This window comes from Saccopteryx leptura, unplaced genomic scaffold, assembly GCF_036850995.1.
Source record: "Saccopteryx leptura isolate mSacLep1 unplaced genomic scaffold, mSacLep1_pri_phased_curated manual_scaffold_61, whole genome shotgun sequence".
Taxonomy (NCBI): Eukaryota; Metazoa; Chordata; class Mammalia; order Chiroptera; family Emballonuridae; genus Saccopteryx; species Saccopteryx leptura.
The window spans coordinates 159,513-179,040 of NW_027095743.1; the positions used below are offsets into that span (position 1 = coordinate 159,513).

Here is a 19,528-nt window from a genome sequence, read left to right on the forward strand (position 1 = left end):
CTGGGGTTGGCATCTGAGACGGCTGGTGCCCTGCCTATGTGAGAAGGTAGAAAGGAAAAGACGGGGCCTGGCATTTCCTGAGCAGTGGGGAGAGAGGCTGTTGGGGGTGTAGCAGCCCTGGGGTCAGGTGCAGACAAGAGCTCTGTCTCAGCTCTGTGGGTGACCCCCGCAGTGGGGTCTCTTTCATCTGTTTCTGGAGCACAGGGGTGCCCTCTATCACTGCAGTTGGGCACACGGGTCTCCAGGAGAGGGGTAGGGAAGGGGCCCTAGGAAGCAGACAGGCCTTCCTGGCAAGCCCAGCATCAGTGCGTTGATGCAGCTCATTCAGTGAATGCCAATGTGGGCAAGTCTATTTATTGACTGACCGTGAAGCCCACCCCAACCCCACCCTGCTCGCTCTTCTGTGTCCTACACCCCACAGCACGTTGTGTACACCTCCCACAGCATGACCATGTGCATCGTGACTTACCTGGTCACACATATGCCCCTCCCCAGACGGTGAGCTCCTTGAGAGCAGGGGCTGTGTGTTCCCTGTCACCCCAGGGCCTGGTACACTGTGGGCACTTTAATAAATGTTTGTGAAACAAATGAATGCACAAATGAGAGTAACATGCGGTTCCTCTCTGGCCCTAATGTTCATGTTTCCTCCAAGAGGATCATTGTCTTCTGAGGGAGGGGTGCATGCTGGGCCCTGAAAGAAGACCCATTCTTCAGGCTGTTACTGGGAAACTGAGCTAACTGTCCTTGTAGTAGCTCCAAAGTGACTCCATTACTGTCCCATTCTGTAGGTGAGGATGGGCCCAGAGCAGCAGACCTGTGTGGGCAGTGAGCCGAGAGGGAGCCGCTGCCCTCAGTGCTGCCTCTCTACTTCCCACACTCTCAGGGCAGCAGGCTCACCCCCTAGGCCCTCGGTGCCAGCCCTTCACTTCCATGCACTGCTCCTGAAATGGGCCCCCCTGCTGCCATTCGAGCCAGAATTTGAGGCCCTTCCCTGTCTTTTCTCCAGCTGAAGTCCTGACCTGCACTAGCCCTCACCAAGGTGACCTCACTGAGCCTTAGAACCCAGTTCCAGCTGTGTCATTAACTCTGTGAATCTCAGCTGAGGCCTTGTGGTCTCTCTGCTTTGTGGTTACAGGAAATCTTGGCCTCAAAGTGGTGATCAGGAGCTCTCTGTGTCCCTTTCATTGCTGTTGCCAGACTTGGAAAGTGAGCCCTGTGTCCTGGAACCCGTCCTTGAATGCAGGCCCCTTGGCCCCTTTTCTGAAGTGTGAGGACACCTGCGGCTTCCTTGGTGTCTGGGGCATTGCCCCTTGGGTTCTGCAAGCCTCTGGACATGCAGAACAGGCCGTGTGCCATACTGGCACTCTGGAAACCTGGTCTTCTGCTAATAAATTTGGGAAAATGTTTTCCCTTCTGAAACTTAAAAAGAATTTGTAATCCTCAAGCACTGCAAACTCATCTCTTCCTGTATCATTAAGTAAAACAAATTTTAAGATGTTGGTTCACCTTGAAAACTACAAACCTGTAATTTTCTCCATCCAGGGCCATGGAAGCTACACTGGTGCTTCTCCAACCCAGTGGGAAATCCAGCAGAATATTTCTGGGTCCCAAGTTCAGGCACTGGAGACCTGTCTTAGGATTGTTGAATATCAATCAGTCCCTTTTATTTATTTATTTAAAAAATTTTTTTCCTGAAGTTAGAAGCAGGGAGGCAGTCAGACTCCCGCATGCACCCCACCGGGATCCACCTGGCATTAGATCCACCAGGGGCAATGCCTTGCCCATCTGGGGCATTGCTCCTTTGGGGCTGGAGCCATTCTAGCACTTGAGGCGGATGCCATGGAGCCGTCCTCAGCGTTTGGGACAGCTTTGCTCTAATGGAGCCTTGCTGCAGGAGGGGAAGTGAAAGAGAGAAAGGAGATGGGGAAGGGTGGAAAAGCCGATGGGCGCTTCTCCTGTGTGCCCTAACTGGGAATCAAACCTGGGACTTCCACACGCTGGGCCGATGCTCTACCGCTGAGCTGAGCCAACTGTCCAGGGCAATCTGTTCCTTTGAAAACTTATTCTAGCTATTCCTGAAATCTGAAACAGGGAAGCTCAACTGGTTCCCTACTAACCGAGGGTCCGTTATTTGGGGTCTACCCATTATGTAAAGTTAAGGTTCAATCATTGAATTCCTGAAAATTGTGTGCTGTTCCTTCTGTGGAAAAGGTTTATAGTTTTCAACAGATTTTCAAAAGGATACACTTCTCTTAATGGTGTATTAAGCAATGTCTGTAATATCTTAGTTTGGTTTTACTTTTTGTATTTTTCCGAAGCTGGAAATGGGGAGGCAGTCAGACAGACTCCCACATGCACTCAACCGGGATCCACCCGGCATACCCACCCGGGGGCGATGCTCTGCCCATATTGGGGCATCGCTCTGCTGCAACCAGAGCCATTCTAGCACCTGAGGCAGAGGCCACAGAGCCATGCTCAGTGCCTGGGCAAACTTTGCTCCAGTGGAGCCTTGGCTGCAGGAGGGGAAGAGAGAGACAAAGAGGAAGAAGAGGGGGAGGGGTGGAGAAGAAGATAGGTGCTTCTCCTGTGTGCCTTGGCCGGGCATTGAACTCGGGACTCCTGCATGCCAGGCCGATGCTCTACCACTGAGCAAAACGGCCAGGGCTTGTAATATCTTAGTTTTACTGAGACAGAACCTAGCAGGGTCGGTGTTAGAAATCTGTGTGAGCCTGACTGGGCAGTGGTGCAATGGATAGAGCACTGGACTGGGACACAGAGGACCCAGGTTTGAGACCCTGAGGTCACCAGCTTGAGCGTGGGCTCATCTGGATTGAGCAAGTCTCACCAGCTTGATCCCAAGGTTGCTGGCTCGAACAAGGGATAACTCAGTCTGCTGTAGCCCCCCGATCAAGGCATATATGAGAAATCAATCAATGAACAACTAAGGAGCCACAAGGAAGAATTGATGTTTCTTGTCTCTCTCCCTTCCTGCCTGTCTGTCTCTCTCTCTGACTCTGTCTCTACCACCGAAAAAAAAAGAAATCTGTGCAAATGTAAGTCTGATATTGTTGTAGCTCTCCCTAGCTCCTCAGATGTGAGTTAGCCCAGGGAAGAAAAATTCTTTTTTTCTGAATCACTAGTAAAAATATAATTTCGGTTATAAACCTATCATGAGTTCCTAAGACATCAGTAAAAGTAATTCAGAGTTCAGTGTTACAAGCACTGACAAGTCAGGGCTGCAGAAATGAGCCAAGAAGTCCTTGATCCTGGTTGTGGTGACTTTCCACCTCTCACCCCTCAGCTCCCACATGCTGCTGTATGCCCCAGCCTTCTTCTGCCTGTCCTTGGCCCTCTCAAGCAGGCACTTCTCCCTCAGGACAGTCTCTGATGTCAGCCTCACCTTCATTCTACCACCCGAGGGTGTCAGGCCCCTATAAGTGCTCCTGTTACGGTCCTTACCTCAGCTTTTCTGCCCTCCCCATCCAGGCTCCCTGTTCCCTGTGTAATGCAGTATCAGCCGTCTTTTGTGTCCAGATCTAGTGCCATGTCAGAGTCAGGAAGTGAAGTGTTGCTGGTACATGTGAAGCCAATTTTCATATCCATCTACTCCAAGTCCTGGACTTGCGGCTTCTTCCCACAGTGTGGCACAGGATGTTTGTAATTCGGTCTATCAGGAGTCAGGAGATGATTATCTCAGCACCCCAAAGCTAAAGTCAGTAATACTAGCTTGGGACCTAGCCCACTGATCCTACTCCATTCTGTGCCTCAACAATGGATAGTGGGTGTGGAGAATGAATCATGGGGATGTCTCTCTAAAATAAAATTATAAAACTGGACAATGAAATACTATCAGTTTAAAAGGCTCCTTCAGGAATAGGTGGAAGGTCTCATAGTTGGAAACTACTGTGATTGGAGAACATCTCATCCCTGTTCCACCCCCTTACCCAGTATGCAGAACAGCTGGAGGCCACAGTTAATAAATTAGAAATAAAACATTTCTAGTAAAGTGAAAGACACTGTCCTTCTATTAATGGTTTCTTTGAGGACCCGTCTTCAAGTGGTCAAAGAAATCTTGATCATGCAGAATGTACAGACTGAAGCCAAGATGAGTTTCTTGGTCCCTTTTCCTCTCCCAGTGCGATGTTGGGCAACACCGGTGCGTGCATTTGCCCTCCACATAGATGCTAGTGTTGTCCTTCCTCCCTTGGAAACCACAGTCGCTGCAACATCAGGGTGGATGATGTATTGTAGATTAAAAAAGGCCAAGTGAGTTCTATGACATGGTATCAGCAACAAAACCATTTTATAGAAAATGGAACTGAGGCTCAAGTGTACAGATTGTTCCACCAGGGAACAACTCCAGAACCTGGAGCCTAAATTTTGTGTTGTTTTTTTTTTCCCCATTACAGTGTTGAATTCTGAAATAAGACATCCAGTGTTGGTACTTTCCCCCTCCCTGTAGTCGTCAGTGGAGACCAATGACGGTGTTAGTGCCCTGGTCTGAGCATCAATGCCCCATGGTGTCCCTGAGGTTCTGACCTGCCCAGGGCAGAGTGAAGCCCCTCCCTTTTGCATAGCACCTCATTGAAAAATTGGGTGAAGTTTAAACCAAAACGTGTTTGTTCTTCACTGTGGATAAATCCAGGAGTTTGCTTTAAAGACAATTATTTGAAAAAACTACTGAAAGTAAACTGTAATAGAAAGTTTTAAAAGTAAATTAAATACGGCCTAAAGAGCAAAGTAAGTTATGAGAAATACGTAATACTAGATATGTTCATTAAAGAGAATACAGAGACTACAAGGAGAAAAAAATTACAAACCAAAAGAAATTACACATCATTATACTTTCCAAAGATAACTACTGCTAACACTTGAAATGATTTTTTTGTATATTTTTACTGTGTGAATATAAGTAGACGATCTTTTTTTCTTAAATGGCATCTTGACAGTTTTTGTGAGCTTGTTTCCGTGTATCGTTAGGGCTTTAATATTGACATTGCAGAAAAAATATTTGGAGACAACTCAAGTAGCTGAATGTGTAAAAACTAAGAAAACGCTCCAAGGGGAGGCCCGGGAGTGCGGCCAGGGGCACGTTGCTATCCTCAGGACACCGGGACAAGCTCTTCCGGCGAAACCTCACGCTCATTCCGGCCCGAACCGCGGCTCCAGCGGTGGCCAGTGAAGAGGTGCAGAAATGAGCACGAGAGCATGGGTCTGCCCGGCTCCGCCCCCACTTCGCCCTCATGCCCCGCCCTCCAACGCAGAGTCGCAGCTGCCCTGGCTCCGATTCCATCTCGTCCACGGTGCGCTGACCTTTGCCCCCGCGGCGCGGTGGAGCGTCACGCACTGCGCTCAGCCAAAATGGCGGCGCCCATGGGTAGCTGGAGGCTCGGACAGCGGGTGAGCGGGCTCGGGGAGTCATGACCTCCCCGGGTTTCGTGTTATGATTCCCCCTCCACACACGCAGGTGCTGTCCTGGAGCCGAGAGCTGCCGTGTGCCTGGCACGCCCTTCACGTCTCCGCAGTGTGCGCCAAGGTGAGCCGCCAGGGACGAGGGGCCAGGGCCGAGTCGCCGCCTGGGTCGGGTGTGCGGACTTACGGCCTCTCTGTCCTCCTAGAATCCGGCAGCCTGGGTCCAAGTGAGCCAAGGGGACAAGCCGGTGATGTACGAGGAGGCGCACGCGTCTCACCACATCGCGCACCGCAAGGGCTGGCTGTCGCTGCACACAGGTGAGGGGACGACGGTGCCACCGACGAGTTCTCGGCTGTGACTGGTACAGGAGGAGTGAGCCGCATTCAAGATTTTACTCCACTCAGTGATCCGCGTGGTGTCAGAAATCCGTTCTCCTGTAGAGGAGAAGTGGGAAAGCAGGCATCAGGGCACGATTGTGGAAAAGGGGACACAGCGGCGGCTTTTTCCGCGGGGAGCGAGGAGCGGATTGAACTGGAGGCAGTAAGTGTCGTTGCTTTGCTGTCAATCACTTGTGATTGAATGAGGCGCCAGGTGGCTCGGAGGCAGTGAAGAGTGAAACCCTGGCGAGTCGATTTGGACACGCGGGACAGTGTGTTGTAAATACAGCAGCTTTCCTCTGAAGCACTGGTTTTTCCTTATTTCTGTGAATTTTTCTACTCTTGGCAGTGCCCTTTTTTTATTTTTGTTTTTGTTTCAGTGTATTTGTCAAAAGTTTTTTAAATTTGTATTGAATTTATTGAGGTGATATTGGTTTGTAAAATTATGTTGGTTTCAGGTTTACAATTGTATAATGATCGTGTGTATGTTGTATTGTGTGTTAACCACCCCAAGTCAAGTCTCTTTCCAGTCTGTGCTGCTAGTTTCAGCTTTCCTACAGTACCCATGTGTCCTTTTGAGTTGCTGGTTCCATGTATTCACAGTTTTGTGCGTTTTTTTGTTGACTCCGCTGCCTTAAACAGCGGTGATGCTGAGTGGTTGTCTGGTGTTCCTGAGCCCAGGGAGGCTGTGACATACTTGACAGAGGAAATGTGCGTGTTAGATTAGCTTACTTCAGGCATGAGTCATGGTGCTTTTGGGAGAGTTTAGTATTAATTAGCCCACATAATAAAAAAGGTGTCTTCAAGTAGAAATATATATGGTCTACCGAAAAGTTCTGTCCATTTTTGGAATAAAACAAAATACAAATTTTTCTTACTATCAATAAACTTTATTAAATAATATAATTGCCATTATTATTAATGATTACTTACCAGTGTGAGGGCAGTTTGTATATCCCGTTTTTGAAAAATGTTTTATCTTTTGATGTGAAAAATTGAACCAGTGCTTATTTGACATCTTCATTTTTGAATTTTTTGAAGGGCAAAAAATTTTGTAAGGACTAAAACAAGTGATAGTCGGAGGGTGCTAAGTCTGGGGAATATGGTGGAAGCGACAATTTCCCAGCCTAGTTCTGCAATTTTTTGATGAGTCCCCTGTCGGGAGCCAATCCACAACTGCTGGCTGACAAGGTCACAGCAGAAGAAGACCCACAACTGCTGGCTGACAAGGTCACAGCAGAAGAAGATCAAAAACTGCTGATTGACAAAGTCACAGCAGAGAAGACCAATGGCTGCGGGTCGACAAAGTCACCCAAAGGAGAGACAAAACGATACTTCCCCCTTTGACTTTTTGAATTAATCTGGCCTTATATCCCCCCTTTTCTGGGTGTGTGCTATTATTTGTGGCACAGGGATAATAGTACCATGCTTTCCCTGTAGATTTGTAGTAATTTCTTTGGAAATGAGGCAGAGGATATGAGTTACACAGAAAAGCCTGTGGGCCCCTAGAGCTGGGCTCATAGACATAAGAGGCTGGCTATGATATCCCTTGTAAAGGGTTAAGTCTGTAGGATAATTCCTTCTTAATCATGTTAGAAAGAATAGCTTGTGACTTGTGAATAGGTAGGAGGCAGTGGCTGTGCACACAGTGCCTTTCGGCCTTCACTTAATTCAACATTTTTCCTCCCTAGCCTTTTCATGTGATAGAGTAGAGAAACATTCCTTTCTTCTTGCTTATTTGATCTACAGATAGTGGTACATTCTGAGAAGAATAGAGTTAGAACTTAACCAGTGTTTATAATAAATAAGTAATATTTGACTAGACAATAGTATCTTAGGTAAGGTATAGTAGAATGGTCCATTGTGTGGCCTAGGATGAGAGCACAGTCAGCAAGACTCGTCACTGACTGATGGCCTACCAGAACGGGGTTTCTCCACCAAACTGCTGTCTTCCTTCAACTGCTATCCCACTGAGTAATGTTATTCCTATGTGGTGGCGCTTCATTATAAATGCACTGATATTCACGTTGCATTTTGGTCACGGATTCATATTTAGCAATCCACAGAACACACTGAACTTTCCTCTGTACTATCCACATCTTGACTGGCATGGCCGTGGGCTGCTCCACTGTATACGTGGTGTTACATCATCATCTGCACATGTGCATATGCTGCCACATCATCCTACAGAAACCAGAACTTGGAATGCCTGATTCCGGAAGAAGCCTCAGGGTTCCTTTTAGTAGAAGGCTCCAGTATTCATAGGCTTGATGGCATGTTAGAGGAAACCATTGTGCCCTGAGAAGACAATTGTTCCCCCAGCCCTCCATTTCGGGTTTGGGGGGAGGTTCCCCAAGGTGTTTTGGGGAAGAGAAAAATGGTTCCATTGTAGGAGATGCACCATGGGAGTCAAAAGTGGGTGGGGAAACTCTGGGAGGTGCAGACCTGAGATGGTTTACAGCAAGGAGAGGTACTGTGTCCCAGCCCAAAAATACAGACGTGGTCCTAACAGAGATCTGAGCTTTTTGTTTGCTTGTTTGTTTGCCATTTCTTCTGCTTTTCTCCTGATTGAAAAGTGTGAGGCACATTGCAGATTTATTACTTAATTTTTCTTTGTATTTTAATTTTTTCATTGATTTGAGAGAGAGAGAGAGAGAGAGAGAGAGAGAGAGAAGCATGCACTGATTGCTCCACTTAGTTGTTCCATTTAGTTATGTGGTCATTGGTTGTTTCTTTTAGGTGCCAACAATGTGGCTCACACAAGTCATGTTGGGGTTTGGAACAATGCCGTATGTACTGAGCTGCATGGCCAGTGCCCCATAGGCTTTTTTTAATGTAGTATTTTAATTAACATTCATTTGAAGTTATTTTATATTTCCAATTGTGATGTGTTTGGGGGGTTATTTAGAAAATGTCATTTATGGCTTAAAGCATAAGGAGCTCGTGTGTCCCTTTTATTAATATTTTTTAGCCTGACCAGGCAGTGGTGCAGTGGATATAGCATCATACTGAAATGCAGAAGACACAGGTTCTAAACACTGAGGTCACTGACTTGAGTGCCTGCTCATCCAGCTTGAGCATGGGCTCAGGAGCTTTATTGTGGTGTCACTGACTTGAGCGTGGGATCATAGACATGACCCCATGGTTGCTGGCTTGAGCCCAAAGGTCACTGGCTTGAGCAAGGGGTCACTTGTTCAGATGTAGCCCCTCAGTCAAGGCACATATGAGAAAGCAATCAATGAACAACTAAGGTGTTGCAATGAAGATTTGATGCTTCTTATCTCTCTCCCTTTCTGCCTGTCTGTCCCTATCTGTCCCTCTCTGAACCTATATTTTAGGTTAATGGCCATGAGAACCAAACACACATTTTATATTCTTTTAAACTTGGAAGCTTGTTGGATATTGCTTTCTGTTGTTTTATGGTCTCTTTTCAATATGTTTGAAGAATACTTCTCTGTTGTCACTCTGTGCCCATGGCAGTTTCAGAGAAAACTTAAGTACAATCACCTTAGTGTTTACATGATCAAGGAACAGCTTGTTGATCCCTTACCTTATTCCTTGTGTTAATAGGTTTTGGGGTTTCCCACCAAAAAGTAATCTGTCAGATGTGTCACATGTTCTGAAATCAGCTGCATGTTATCTGTGTAACCTTTATGCATCTAAGATTCTGGCCTGACCTGTGGAGGTGCAGGGAATAGAGCATTGATTTGGAATGCTGAGGTTGCCGGTTTGAAACTCGAGGCTTGCTGGGTCAAGGCACAGTTTAGAGGCAACTCCTCTAAGGTGATGCTTCCTGCTCCTTTCCCCTTTCTATCTCTTCTGTCTTTTCTCTAAAATCAATCAATACATTTTTTTCAAAAAATCTTAGATTGTGTAATTCAGTTTTTTGAAGTGACCTATATACCCAGTATAACCTCATTGTCTTATATCAGTTCTCCTTGAGCCTTTATTATACATTGAATATCCCTTGTTCATCTTATTATTTCACTTGATTATTAGCCCAGCTGCTAGAACTTTCAAAGTATAAGGACAGTTTTTTTATATTACTTTTTTTATGAGACAGAGGGATAGACAGAAACAGACAGACAGAAATGGAGAGATGAGAAGCATCAATCATCAGTTTTTCATTGCAACACCTTAGTTGTTCATTGATTGCTTTCTCATATGTGCCTTGACCGCAGGCCTTCAGCAGACCGAGTAATCCCTTGCTTGAACCAGCGACCTTGTCCAAGCTGGTAAGCTTTTGCTCAAACCAGATAAGCCTGCGCTCAAGTTGGCGACCTCATGGTCCCAAAGGTGGGTCCTCTGCATCCCAGTTCGATGCTCTATCCACTGTGCCACTATCCACTGTGCCACTGCCTGGTCAGGCTGACAGTTTTTTAATTTTATTCCCCACAGTGTCAATAAGCCAGGCATGTGACATGAATAGCTGGGACACTAAGTCCTGAAGAGTCCTTCTGCTGAGATCATGGACATGTGCTGACTAAGGATAAACTTTATTTCTGTTCCCTCTGTCAGTTACTTGGTTTATTTTTATGGGGTTTGTTAGAATTTGGTAGTGCTGTTAGTGATGTTTCTCTATTCTACATTTACATTGGTAGTGAAATACATTTTGAAGCTCGCTGCTTGGACTTAGGGAGTCATGAGATGCCCTTTATAAAGTCCTGGCTGTGTTTGCATTGTGAGCATCTGGTTCAGCTCCCGCATCTGTCATGCAGCAAGTGGGGTCTGTTGTTTCACTCCATGTCTGAAGTTCAGTTATGGTGTCTTGGTTACAGATCAGGAGTCTGTCTCTAGGGTTTGTCATTGAATCTGTGTTCTGCTGTGCACTTGGGGTCCCTTTGCATGTAACCTCATATACGAGTTTCCAGTGTGGGTCCCATGAGCAGCTCCAGTTCTAGGGCCTGATGTATGGACTCTGGTGTCCAAGTGCCATGTCAGTTTCTGACATTGGTGTTTCCTAGTCTCGGTTGGGTCTTTAGAACAATGTTTGGTGTTTGGCACCAAGTTCCCTTTTTGGTTTGGGCATTGGTCCATTGCTCAGTTTAAGTCATCTGGGGTCCATGGGGTACTGATTTTGTCTAAGGACTCTGGTGTCTGTTCAATAATAATGTTGGATGGGGAAAAGAGCAAAGTGAATGGAAGATTCTATTCTATAAAACTCGGGATACCTGCACCAGGGAGAAGCCTCAAGATTCCATTTAGTTTTTTCAGGAACTGAATTATTCCATACGTAATTGGGACATAAAAGTGAAACTAAGAGACATTGATAAGAGTGTGGTGGTTACGGGGGGGAGGGGGGAATGGGAGAGGGAAAGGGGGAGGGGGAGGGGCACAAAGAAAACAAGATAGAAGGTGACAGAGGACAATCTGACTTTGGGTGATGGGTATACAACATAATTGAACGACAAGATAACCTGGACTTGTTATCTTTGAATATATGTATCCTGATTTATTGATGTCACCCCCCCAAAAAAAAAGATTCCATTTAGTAAAATCTGATAGAAGGCTCCAATATTCGTAGGCTTGATGGCACATTAGAGTACCAGTGATAGTCAACCTGTTCCCTACTGTCCACTAGTGGGCATTCCAGCTTTCATGGTGGGCTGTAGCGGAGCAACCAAAGTATAAATAAAAGGATAGATTTAACTATAGTAAGTTGTTTTATAAAGATTTATTCTGCCAAACTTAGCAAAAATCCGACATAAAGTACTTGGTAAGTAATGATTATTATATGCTTTAACTTGCTGTAACTCTGCTTTATAAATTTTATAAAGTAAAGTTACTTCCCTACTCTATATGATAAATCACCATTACTGTGGAGCCAGTGGGCAGTTAGAAAATTTTACTATTAACAGAGATACAAAAGTGGGAGGTAGGTATAATGAGGTTGACTACCCCTGGAGTAGTCCATTGTGTTCTGAGATGTCCATCGTCCCCTCAGCCCTCTGGTTCAGGTTTGGGAGGAGTTTCTCCAAGGCAGTGCCGGTCATGTGTTTTGGGGAAGTGAGAGGGAAATGGTTCCATTGTAGGAGAGGCACCATGAAAGGCAGAAATGGGCAGGAAACACTGTGAGGTGCAGAATTAGTTTGTTGATGGTTAAAAAAAAAAAGGTTGTCTTTTCTAGGTGAAAAATAGAAACATGGTCTGAAGAGATATCTGAGATTTTTACTTTGTTTTTCTTTCCTGTTTTTCCTGCTTTTCTGTTGAGAGAATGTACTAGGCATGTTGCAGGTCTATCACAGCTTTTTTCATTGAATTTTTACATTTTTACATTGATTTGAGAGAGAGAGGGAGAAGCATGAAATAATTTTTTCAATTAGTTTCATTTAGTTGTGTACAACTTGGTTACTTCTCTTAGGTGCTAAGACCTGTGACAAAACCCACAACCATGCACCTAGCCATCTGGTCAGGGCAACATAGGTTTTTAAAAATTATTATCTTTCAGCCTGACCTGGCAGTGGTGCAGTGGATAGAGCATCGAATTGGGATGTGAAAAACCCAGGTTGAAGACTCCGAGGTCACCAGTTTGAGCCTAAGGTCACTGGCTCGAGCAAGGGGTTACTGGGTCTGCTGAAGGCCCATGTTCAAGGCATGTATGAGAAGGCAATCAATGAACAATTAAGGTGTTGCAATGCACAACAAAAAACTAATGATTGATGCTTGTCATTTCTCTGTTCCTGTCTGTCTGTCCCTGTCTATCTCTCTCTCTGACTCTCTTTCTGTCTTTGTAAAAAAAAAAAAAAAGAAAAGAAAAAAAAAGACTCCAAGGTCACCAGCTTGAGCGTGGGCTCATCTGGTTTAAGCAAAAAGCTCACCAGCTTGGACCCAAGGTCGCTGGCTTGAGCAAGTGGTTACTTGGTCTGCTGTAACCCCACGGTCAAGGCACATATGAGAAAGCAATCAATGAACAACTAAAGTGCCAGAACAAAAAACTGATGATTGATGCTTCTCATCTCTTTCTGTTTCTGTCTGTCTGTCTCTGTCTATCCCTCTCTCTGACTCTCTCTCTCTGTCTCTGTAAAAAAATAAAATTAAATTAAAAAAAATTATTATTTTTCAGTTGATAAAATTGTTTTAGAATTTCAATTGCAATGTAATTTACAGGTTATTTAAAATTGTACTTTATAAGTGTAAGTATAAGGACTTCCTAGTTTATCTGTTACTAATTATTTCAAGGTCATAAAAGGAGGAAACAGGTTATATAACTTCAAATCTTTGAAGTTTGTTGTCACTTGCTTTATATTGCAATATAGTCCCTTTTAAATATGTCCTCAGTGTAAGTCTCTGCATCTTGTCCTGTGCATCTTGAGAACAACACCTTGGTTGTCGTCAGGAGGAACAAGGGTGGGTACAGTGCATTATCTGTCAGTGGTTGTATTGCAGGAATCAAAGGAGGACAAAAATGCCCAGACAACTTGATGAAGGAGGTAGGATTTATAAGGTCTACCAGAAAGTTCTGTCCGTTTTTGGAATAAAACAAAATACAAATTTTTCTTACCATCAATAAACTTTATTAAATAATATAATAGCCATTATTATTAATGATTTCTTGCCAGCATGAGGGCAATTTGTATATCCCATTTTAGAAAAAGGTTTTATCTTTTGATGTCAAAAATTGAATCAGTGCTTGTTTGATATCTTCTTCATTTTTGAATTTTTTGCCCTTCAAAAAATTTTGTAAGGAAAAAAACAAGTGATAGTCGGAGGGTGCTAAGTCTGGGGAATATGGTGGATGCAACAGAATTTCCCAGCCTTATTCTGCAATTTTTTGATGAGTCCCCAAAGCAGCATGTGGCCTGGCATTATCATGATGCAGTATGATGTTCTTCCTATTGAACATCACTGGCCTCTTTTCTTGGGCTGCTGTCTTTAAATTATCCAGTTACTGCCAATACTTCTCCGAATTGAGCTTATTGTTTGGTTTTAAAAGCTCATAATGTATTTGTCCTCGAATGTCCCACCATATATACAACATTCTCTTATTCAAAGTCAAATTTGGTTTAGAGGTGGAGGGGCTAGGTTTTCCGGGTTCACAATATGCCCTTTTCCTTACGATGTTTTTATAGGTAATCCACTTTTCATCCCCAGTTATCATCCGGTTCAAGAAGGACTCAATTTTGTTTTGAGCAAGCAGAGATGTGCGTATGATGACTCAATCATCCAAATTTTTCTAATTTAATTTGTGTGGCACCCATCTTGAATATTTTCACACCAATCCTATCTTGCGAATATGGTCCGAAATGGTTTGCTGAGCTGAATTAAGCCTTTCTGCAATATCCGATGTTGTCAGAAAAGGATCTTGCTCCAATATGGTCTTAACAACATTGTCATTGATCAAAGATGGTTGCCCAGACATGGCTTATCAGAAAGGCCAAAATCACCTGTTTCGAATTTTTCGAACCATCTTCTGCATGTCCTATCAGAAACTGTACCTTCACCAAACACTTTCAATAAATTTCTACATGCTTCTGTAGCATTTCTTTCTTGTTGAAATTTATATCAAATACAGTGGCATAAATGAACTTCATCAGTAGCCATGGGTACACTATGGCTTCACACTTAAGACTAATATGAATCAACTTTGTTTTAGTTATTTTGCTACATCAGTATGTATACATTAAGTGATAAAAATAGAGAGGCACACATGTGCCAAATAAACGTGCTCATGTGTCAAAATTTGTGATAGAAACAGACAGAACTTTCCTGTAGACCTTATATTTAGCTGGTGGAGCAGTGTGACCCCCAAAGAGGCAACAGAATATGTGCTCTCCAAAGTTAGATTTCTTACATCTTATATACCTTTTATACAATACAGTGTTTTCATGCAAGGGGCCCGTGATCCCTTTGTCTAGAGGTATATGTCACTTCCATAACTTCAGGATGGGAGAGTGAATTTAGGTGGAATCAGAGGATGCATTGCTCTGTCGCAATCAGAGCCATTCTAGCACCTGAGTCAGAGGCCATGGAGCCATCCCCAGCGCCCCAGCCATCTTTGCTCCAATGGAGCCTTGGCTGTGGGAGGGGAAGAGAGAGACAGAGACGAAGGAGAGGGGGAGGGGTGGAGAAGCAGATGGGCACTTCTCCTGTGTGCCCTGGCTGGGAATCGAACCTGGGACTTCCGCACGCCAGGCTGATGCTCTACCACTGAGCCAACCGGCCAGGGCCTCTTAACAGCTTTTGAGAAAAGAAAAGGGGGTTTTCCGATAAGTTCTATCTTCTTTGCTCTTTGTAGCAAGTGGCTGCAGGCACCCTTTCAGGGAACTATAGGAAGTACAGCTAGTGCTTGACTTACAACCACGATTGGTTTCAACAGACCAGTTGTAACACGCTTGGTCGTAAGTTGAGTAGGCTATATGTACAGTACTGTGAAATGATGTCATAAAAATCTTTAAGTCATATTTTATCATATTTTTTTTCCATTATTGTTATAGACCATAATTTTCTTTGTTCATTTTATGCCATTTGTGTCATCTCTACACCATTTTGTTTCTTTCTTTCCTTCTTGGCAGGCTGAGGTGTAGACAAAGAAAATTTCCTCTTGGTAGACATCTTGGGAGTGGTTTGATGAAAAATATCGAAGACAAAAAACACAAATTGCTGTAAGAAGTCTTGGATAACAGTTGAAATGGTGCACGCGGAGATGGTAGTGCTGCCAGAAGCTGGTCTGCACTGTCGTACGCCCAGCTGGAAAATGCTTGTGGTGCCAGACGTAGAGCAGTCGTGGCTCATGATTGTGGTCGTAAAGTCGAATGGTCCTAAGTTGCACAGGTCGTAAGTCGATCAATACCTGTACTTGATCTAGAACTAGCTGACTCAGTTACACCTGCAGGCTTTTTTCCCTTGCATTCTTCTTGTTTTCCTCCTCAGGGAAGAGGGGGCCTGCCCCTCCTTCCTCAGGTGATCCACTTACCTGCTTATGTTAAGTAAGTTTTCTTTCTACAGATTTTCTTATTTAGTTGTAATCTATTGGTTCTGAAAGAGGTATTTTCTATCCCTAAATGAGAGAGTTGGATGAAACCCATGGTTATGCCCTGGATGGATAGATTAGTTAGTTAGAGTGTCATTCTGATACACCAAGGTCATAGACTCGATCCTTAGTCAGGGGACATCTAAGAATTAATGAATGCGTGAGAACATTGGTATTGTCATATTTGGAGTTTAGCAGTTCTAACAGATGTGAGTGCCATATTATAGTAGTCTGAATCTTCCATTTCCTAACGATATATCAGGCAGAGCTTATTTTTCCAAGGTTAGGTACTTGGTCTTGTCAAAATAAGAAACAAGAAAACTGGGAGTTTTTAAGTTTATCTGAGCCAAAATGACTCCAAACATTTGGAATAAAGATCTCCAATCTGGCAGACTGACAGTGTAGCAATTTCTATTTCAATTATTTATTTAAAATTTACTTCAGAGAGTGGAGGGAGACAGAGAGAGAGAGAGAGAGAAAGGGGAGGAGCAGAAAGCATCAAATTCCATATATGCCTTGATCAGGCGATTTCAGTATTTTTATGTGTTTATTTCATTTTAGAGTGTGTAGAGAGAGAAGCAATTTTTTTGTGTGAGACAGAGAGAGGGATAGTGACAGACAGGAAGGGAGAGAGATGAGAATCATCAATTATTTGTTGGGGCACCTTAGTGGTTTATTGATTGCTTTCTCATGTACCTTGACCAGGAGGCTATAGCAGAATGAGTGACACCTTGCTCAAGCCAGCAACCTTGGGCTTCAAGCCAGTGATCATGGGGTCATGTCGATGATTCCATGCTCAAGCCTGCAACCCCACACACAAGCTGGTGAGCCTGTTCTCAAGGCAGAGACCTTGGGGTTTTGAACCTTGGCCCTCAGCATCCAAGTCCAATACTCTATGCACTGTACTACTGCCTGGTCAGGAACCATTCCCATTTTATAGATTAAAATACAGGCACAGAGAAGTTGAGAATCTCACCTTAGGTTGCACAGCTGGTGAGGGCAGAGCTGATATTCAAATCCACAATGGAATTATCTGTAGTCAATGTGGTGTACACCATGAAATTCTCACCCTTAAGGGGCAGTGAGGAGAGAGTGAGGAAGACCAGGTGCCCAAACTAAGTCAGGCACATGGGCATGCATATGCACATATTCCTCCCTGGCTTTCGGCTGATTCTACAGATGTAAAAAAAAAACCCAACAAAACAAACAAACAAACAAACAAACAAACAAAAAACAAAAAACCCAGGACAGGAGCCAAGAAGCCAAGGAAGGAGGGTGGTTAGCTTACTAGGAGAGAAGTCTCCACTTCTGGGGAGTCAAGGAAATGCCTTTCTCTGGTGAATCTGTCTCAAATACCTCTCCCTGGGCAGTAACCTAAGTAGATTGACTCCAGACTTCCATGTTCCCAGGGGTTGACTTTCTGTGCCTAACATTGTGAGTTCTCTCTGGCCCTCTGGGAACTCTTCTTTCAGTAATGGGGAGGAGGAAATGAGGTATGTGGGACTCAAAGTTTTATGGAGATAAGATTTATTAGAACAGGAGGCCAAGAGACCATGGAGATTGGTGTTGACATTCCCATAGCACTTAAGGAACTGTTTTTCTAGCTCATCTCTTGTCATGAAAGTGAAGAACTTGTTTAACCAGTTACTTCTATACTAATTACAGTCTTGGGAGGGTAAGGGGTCAGTAGACTCATTCTGAAGTCCCCTCAGAGCTGGTGTATGACCTGTGTAACAGCTATGGCTGTGGAGATGCAATTTAATGCTAATGACCCAATCACTCTCCTTGCAAACAAAGGACTTCTCCCCTGAGTATGTCCTCTGCTGTCTGAGGAGAACTGAATTCCATGTAAACGCTCACTCACACGCCCTGCAAACATAGGGCTTCTCCCCTGAGTGTGTTACTGGTGTGTGAGGAGAGTTGACTTCTGTGTAAAGCATTGCTCACACTCCCTGCAAACATAGGGCTTCTCCCCTGAGTGTGTTACTGGTGTGTGAGGAGAGTTGACTTCTGTGTAAAGCATTGCTCACACTCCCTGCAAACATAGGGCTTCTCCCCTGAGTGTGTCACTGGTGTCTGAGGAAAGTTGACTTCACTGAAAAGCCTCGCTCACACTCTCTGCAAACATAGGGCTTCTCTCCTGAGTGTGGTCCTTTGGTGTCTGAGGAGAGTTGACTTCCATGAAAAGCCTCGCTCACACTCTCTGAAAACATAGGGATTCTCCCCTGAGTGTGTCCTCTGGTGTCTGAGATGTGACTTCCATGCAAAGCCTCGCTCACACTTCCTGCAAACATAGGGCTTCTCCCTGAGTGTGTCCTCTGGTGACTGAGGAGATTTGACTTCTGTGAAAAGCCTCGCTCACACTCTCTGGAAACATAGGGCTTCTCTCCTGAGTGTGTCCTTTGGTGTCTGAGGAGAGTTGACTTCAGTGAAAAGCCTCACTCACACTCCCTGCAAACATAGGGCTTCTCCCCTGAGTGTGTCCTCTGGTGTATGAGGAGATGTGACTTTTGTGTAAAGCCTCACTCACACTCCCTGCAAACATAGGGCTTCTCCTCTGAGTGTGTCATCTGGTGTCTGAGGAGATCTGACTTTTGTGTAAAGCCTCACTTACATTCCCTGCAAACATAGGGCTTCTCTTTTGAGTGTGTTCTCTGGTGTGTGAGGAGATTTGACTTCCGTGCAAAGCCTCGCTCACACTCCCTGCAAACATAGGGTTTCTCCCCTGAGTGTGTCCTCTGGTGTCTGAGGAGATCTGACCCATCATCAAAGCCTTGCCCACACTCTCCATACTTGACAGCTACAATTCTTGAAATTCCTACTCTCATAAACAGTTTTTCTGTATCCACTGAATTCACTTTCTGTCCTCTTCTTGGTGCTTCCTGCATCATTCTCTCTTGTTCTCCAAAGCTTCCCAAGTGTGTTTTGGGAGGTTTGAAAAAGACCCTTGAAATCCTGCTTGGCCTGATCCTTTTAAGCAAATGTTTGGACATTTCTTTAAACTTTTGACCTTCAGCTTTGTCATCCCAGCTGTATGCATCAGTATGTTGCTGCTGATGATTTGGATCCTCTGGGCAGGGATCCTCTGATTGGAGGTGTTTTCTTGTAGATGTTCCTGGGAGAATATGAGAGGGGTGATTGCATCCCACATGGTAACTGAGAAATTGCTGACTGGAGAAGGCCAAAGAGCAGGAGGGACCTGGGTGTATCTCTGGCTGTGGTTCTGCTGAAAGAGAAAATTGTGGTCAGGACAGATGTTGACAAGGCTGCCTAGGCCATATATTTTGTTTAGACCTGTCCTATGAGTCATTCTTATGGGTTTGACAGTGTAATCTCTGTCTCCCACAAGGTGTTTCTTTACAGTCTGTTTTCTCTTTTCATTTTTATGTACTATATCTTCTTTAGAAATCTGAAAAGCCCATATCAACGGTCCTTTGTATGCATTACCAGATGAGGGACTTTCAAATAGCATGAGGGGCTGTTTCACCCCTTGTGTGGGTGAAACAATGCTGACCTTTCAGATATACATGTAGCTTTTAACACAGTTATTTAGAAAGACCACTGACCCCAACTAGAAAGTGCTTCCCTCATAGTTTCCCAAGATGATAAACTGAAAATATGTCCTTCCTCAAACTTCAATGAAAATCAAATATTCATACTTGATTTTATTCAGTGTCAGCCCATTTCATATACAATGGGAAGTCCTGTTTCAAAATATTTTTCCAATCATATTTTTTGAAAATTGATTGATCTTAGAGAGGCAAAAAT

General features: G+C 44.3%; 1 protein-coding gene across 1 annotated transcript; it reads left to right on the forward strand.

The window, feature by feature from the left end:
- Positions 1–5,347: 5,347 nt before the first annotated feature.
- Positions 5,348–5,886, forward strand: LOC136387073 (small ribosomal subunit protein uS3m-like). The gene is made up of 3 exons (XM_066358134.1): positions 5,348–5,400; positions 5,468–5,536; positions 5,619–5,886. Exons 1-3 carry the CDS (start codon positions 5,362–5,364, stop codon positions 5,769–5,771), a joined length of 261 nt encoding a protein of 86 aa, XP_066214231.1. The 5' UTR covers positions 5,348–5,361; the 3' UTR covers positions 5,772–5,886.
- The last annotated feature ends 13,642 nt before the right edge of the window (positions 5,887–19,528 follow it).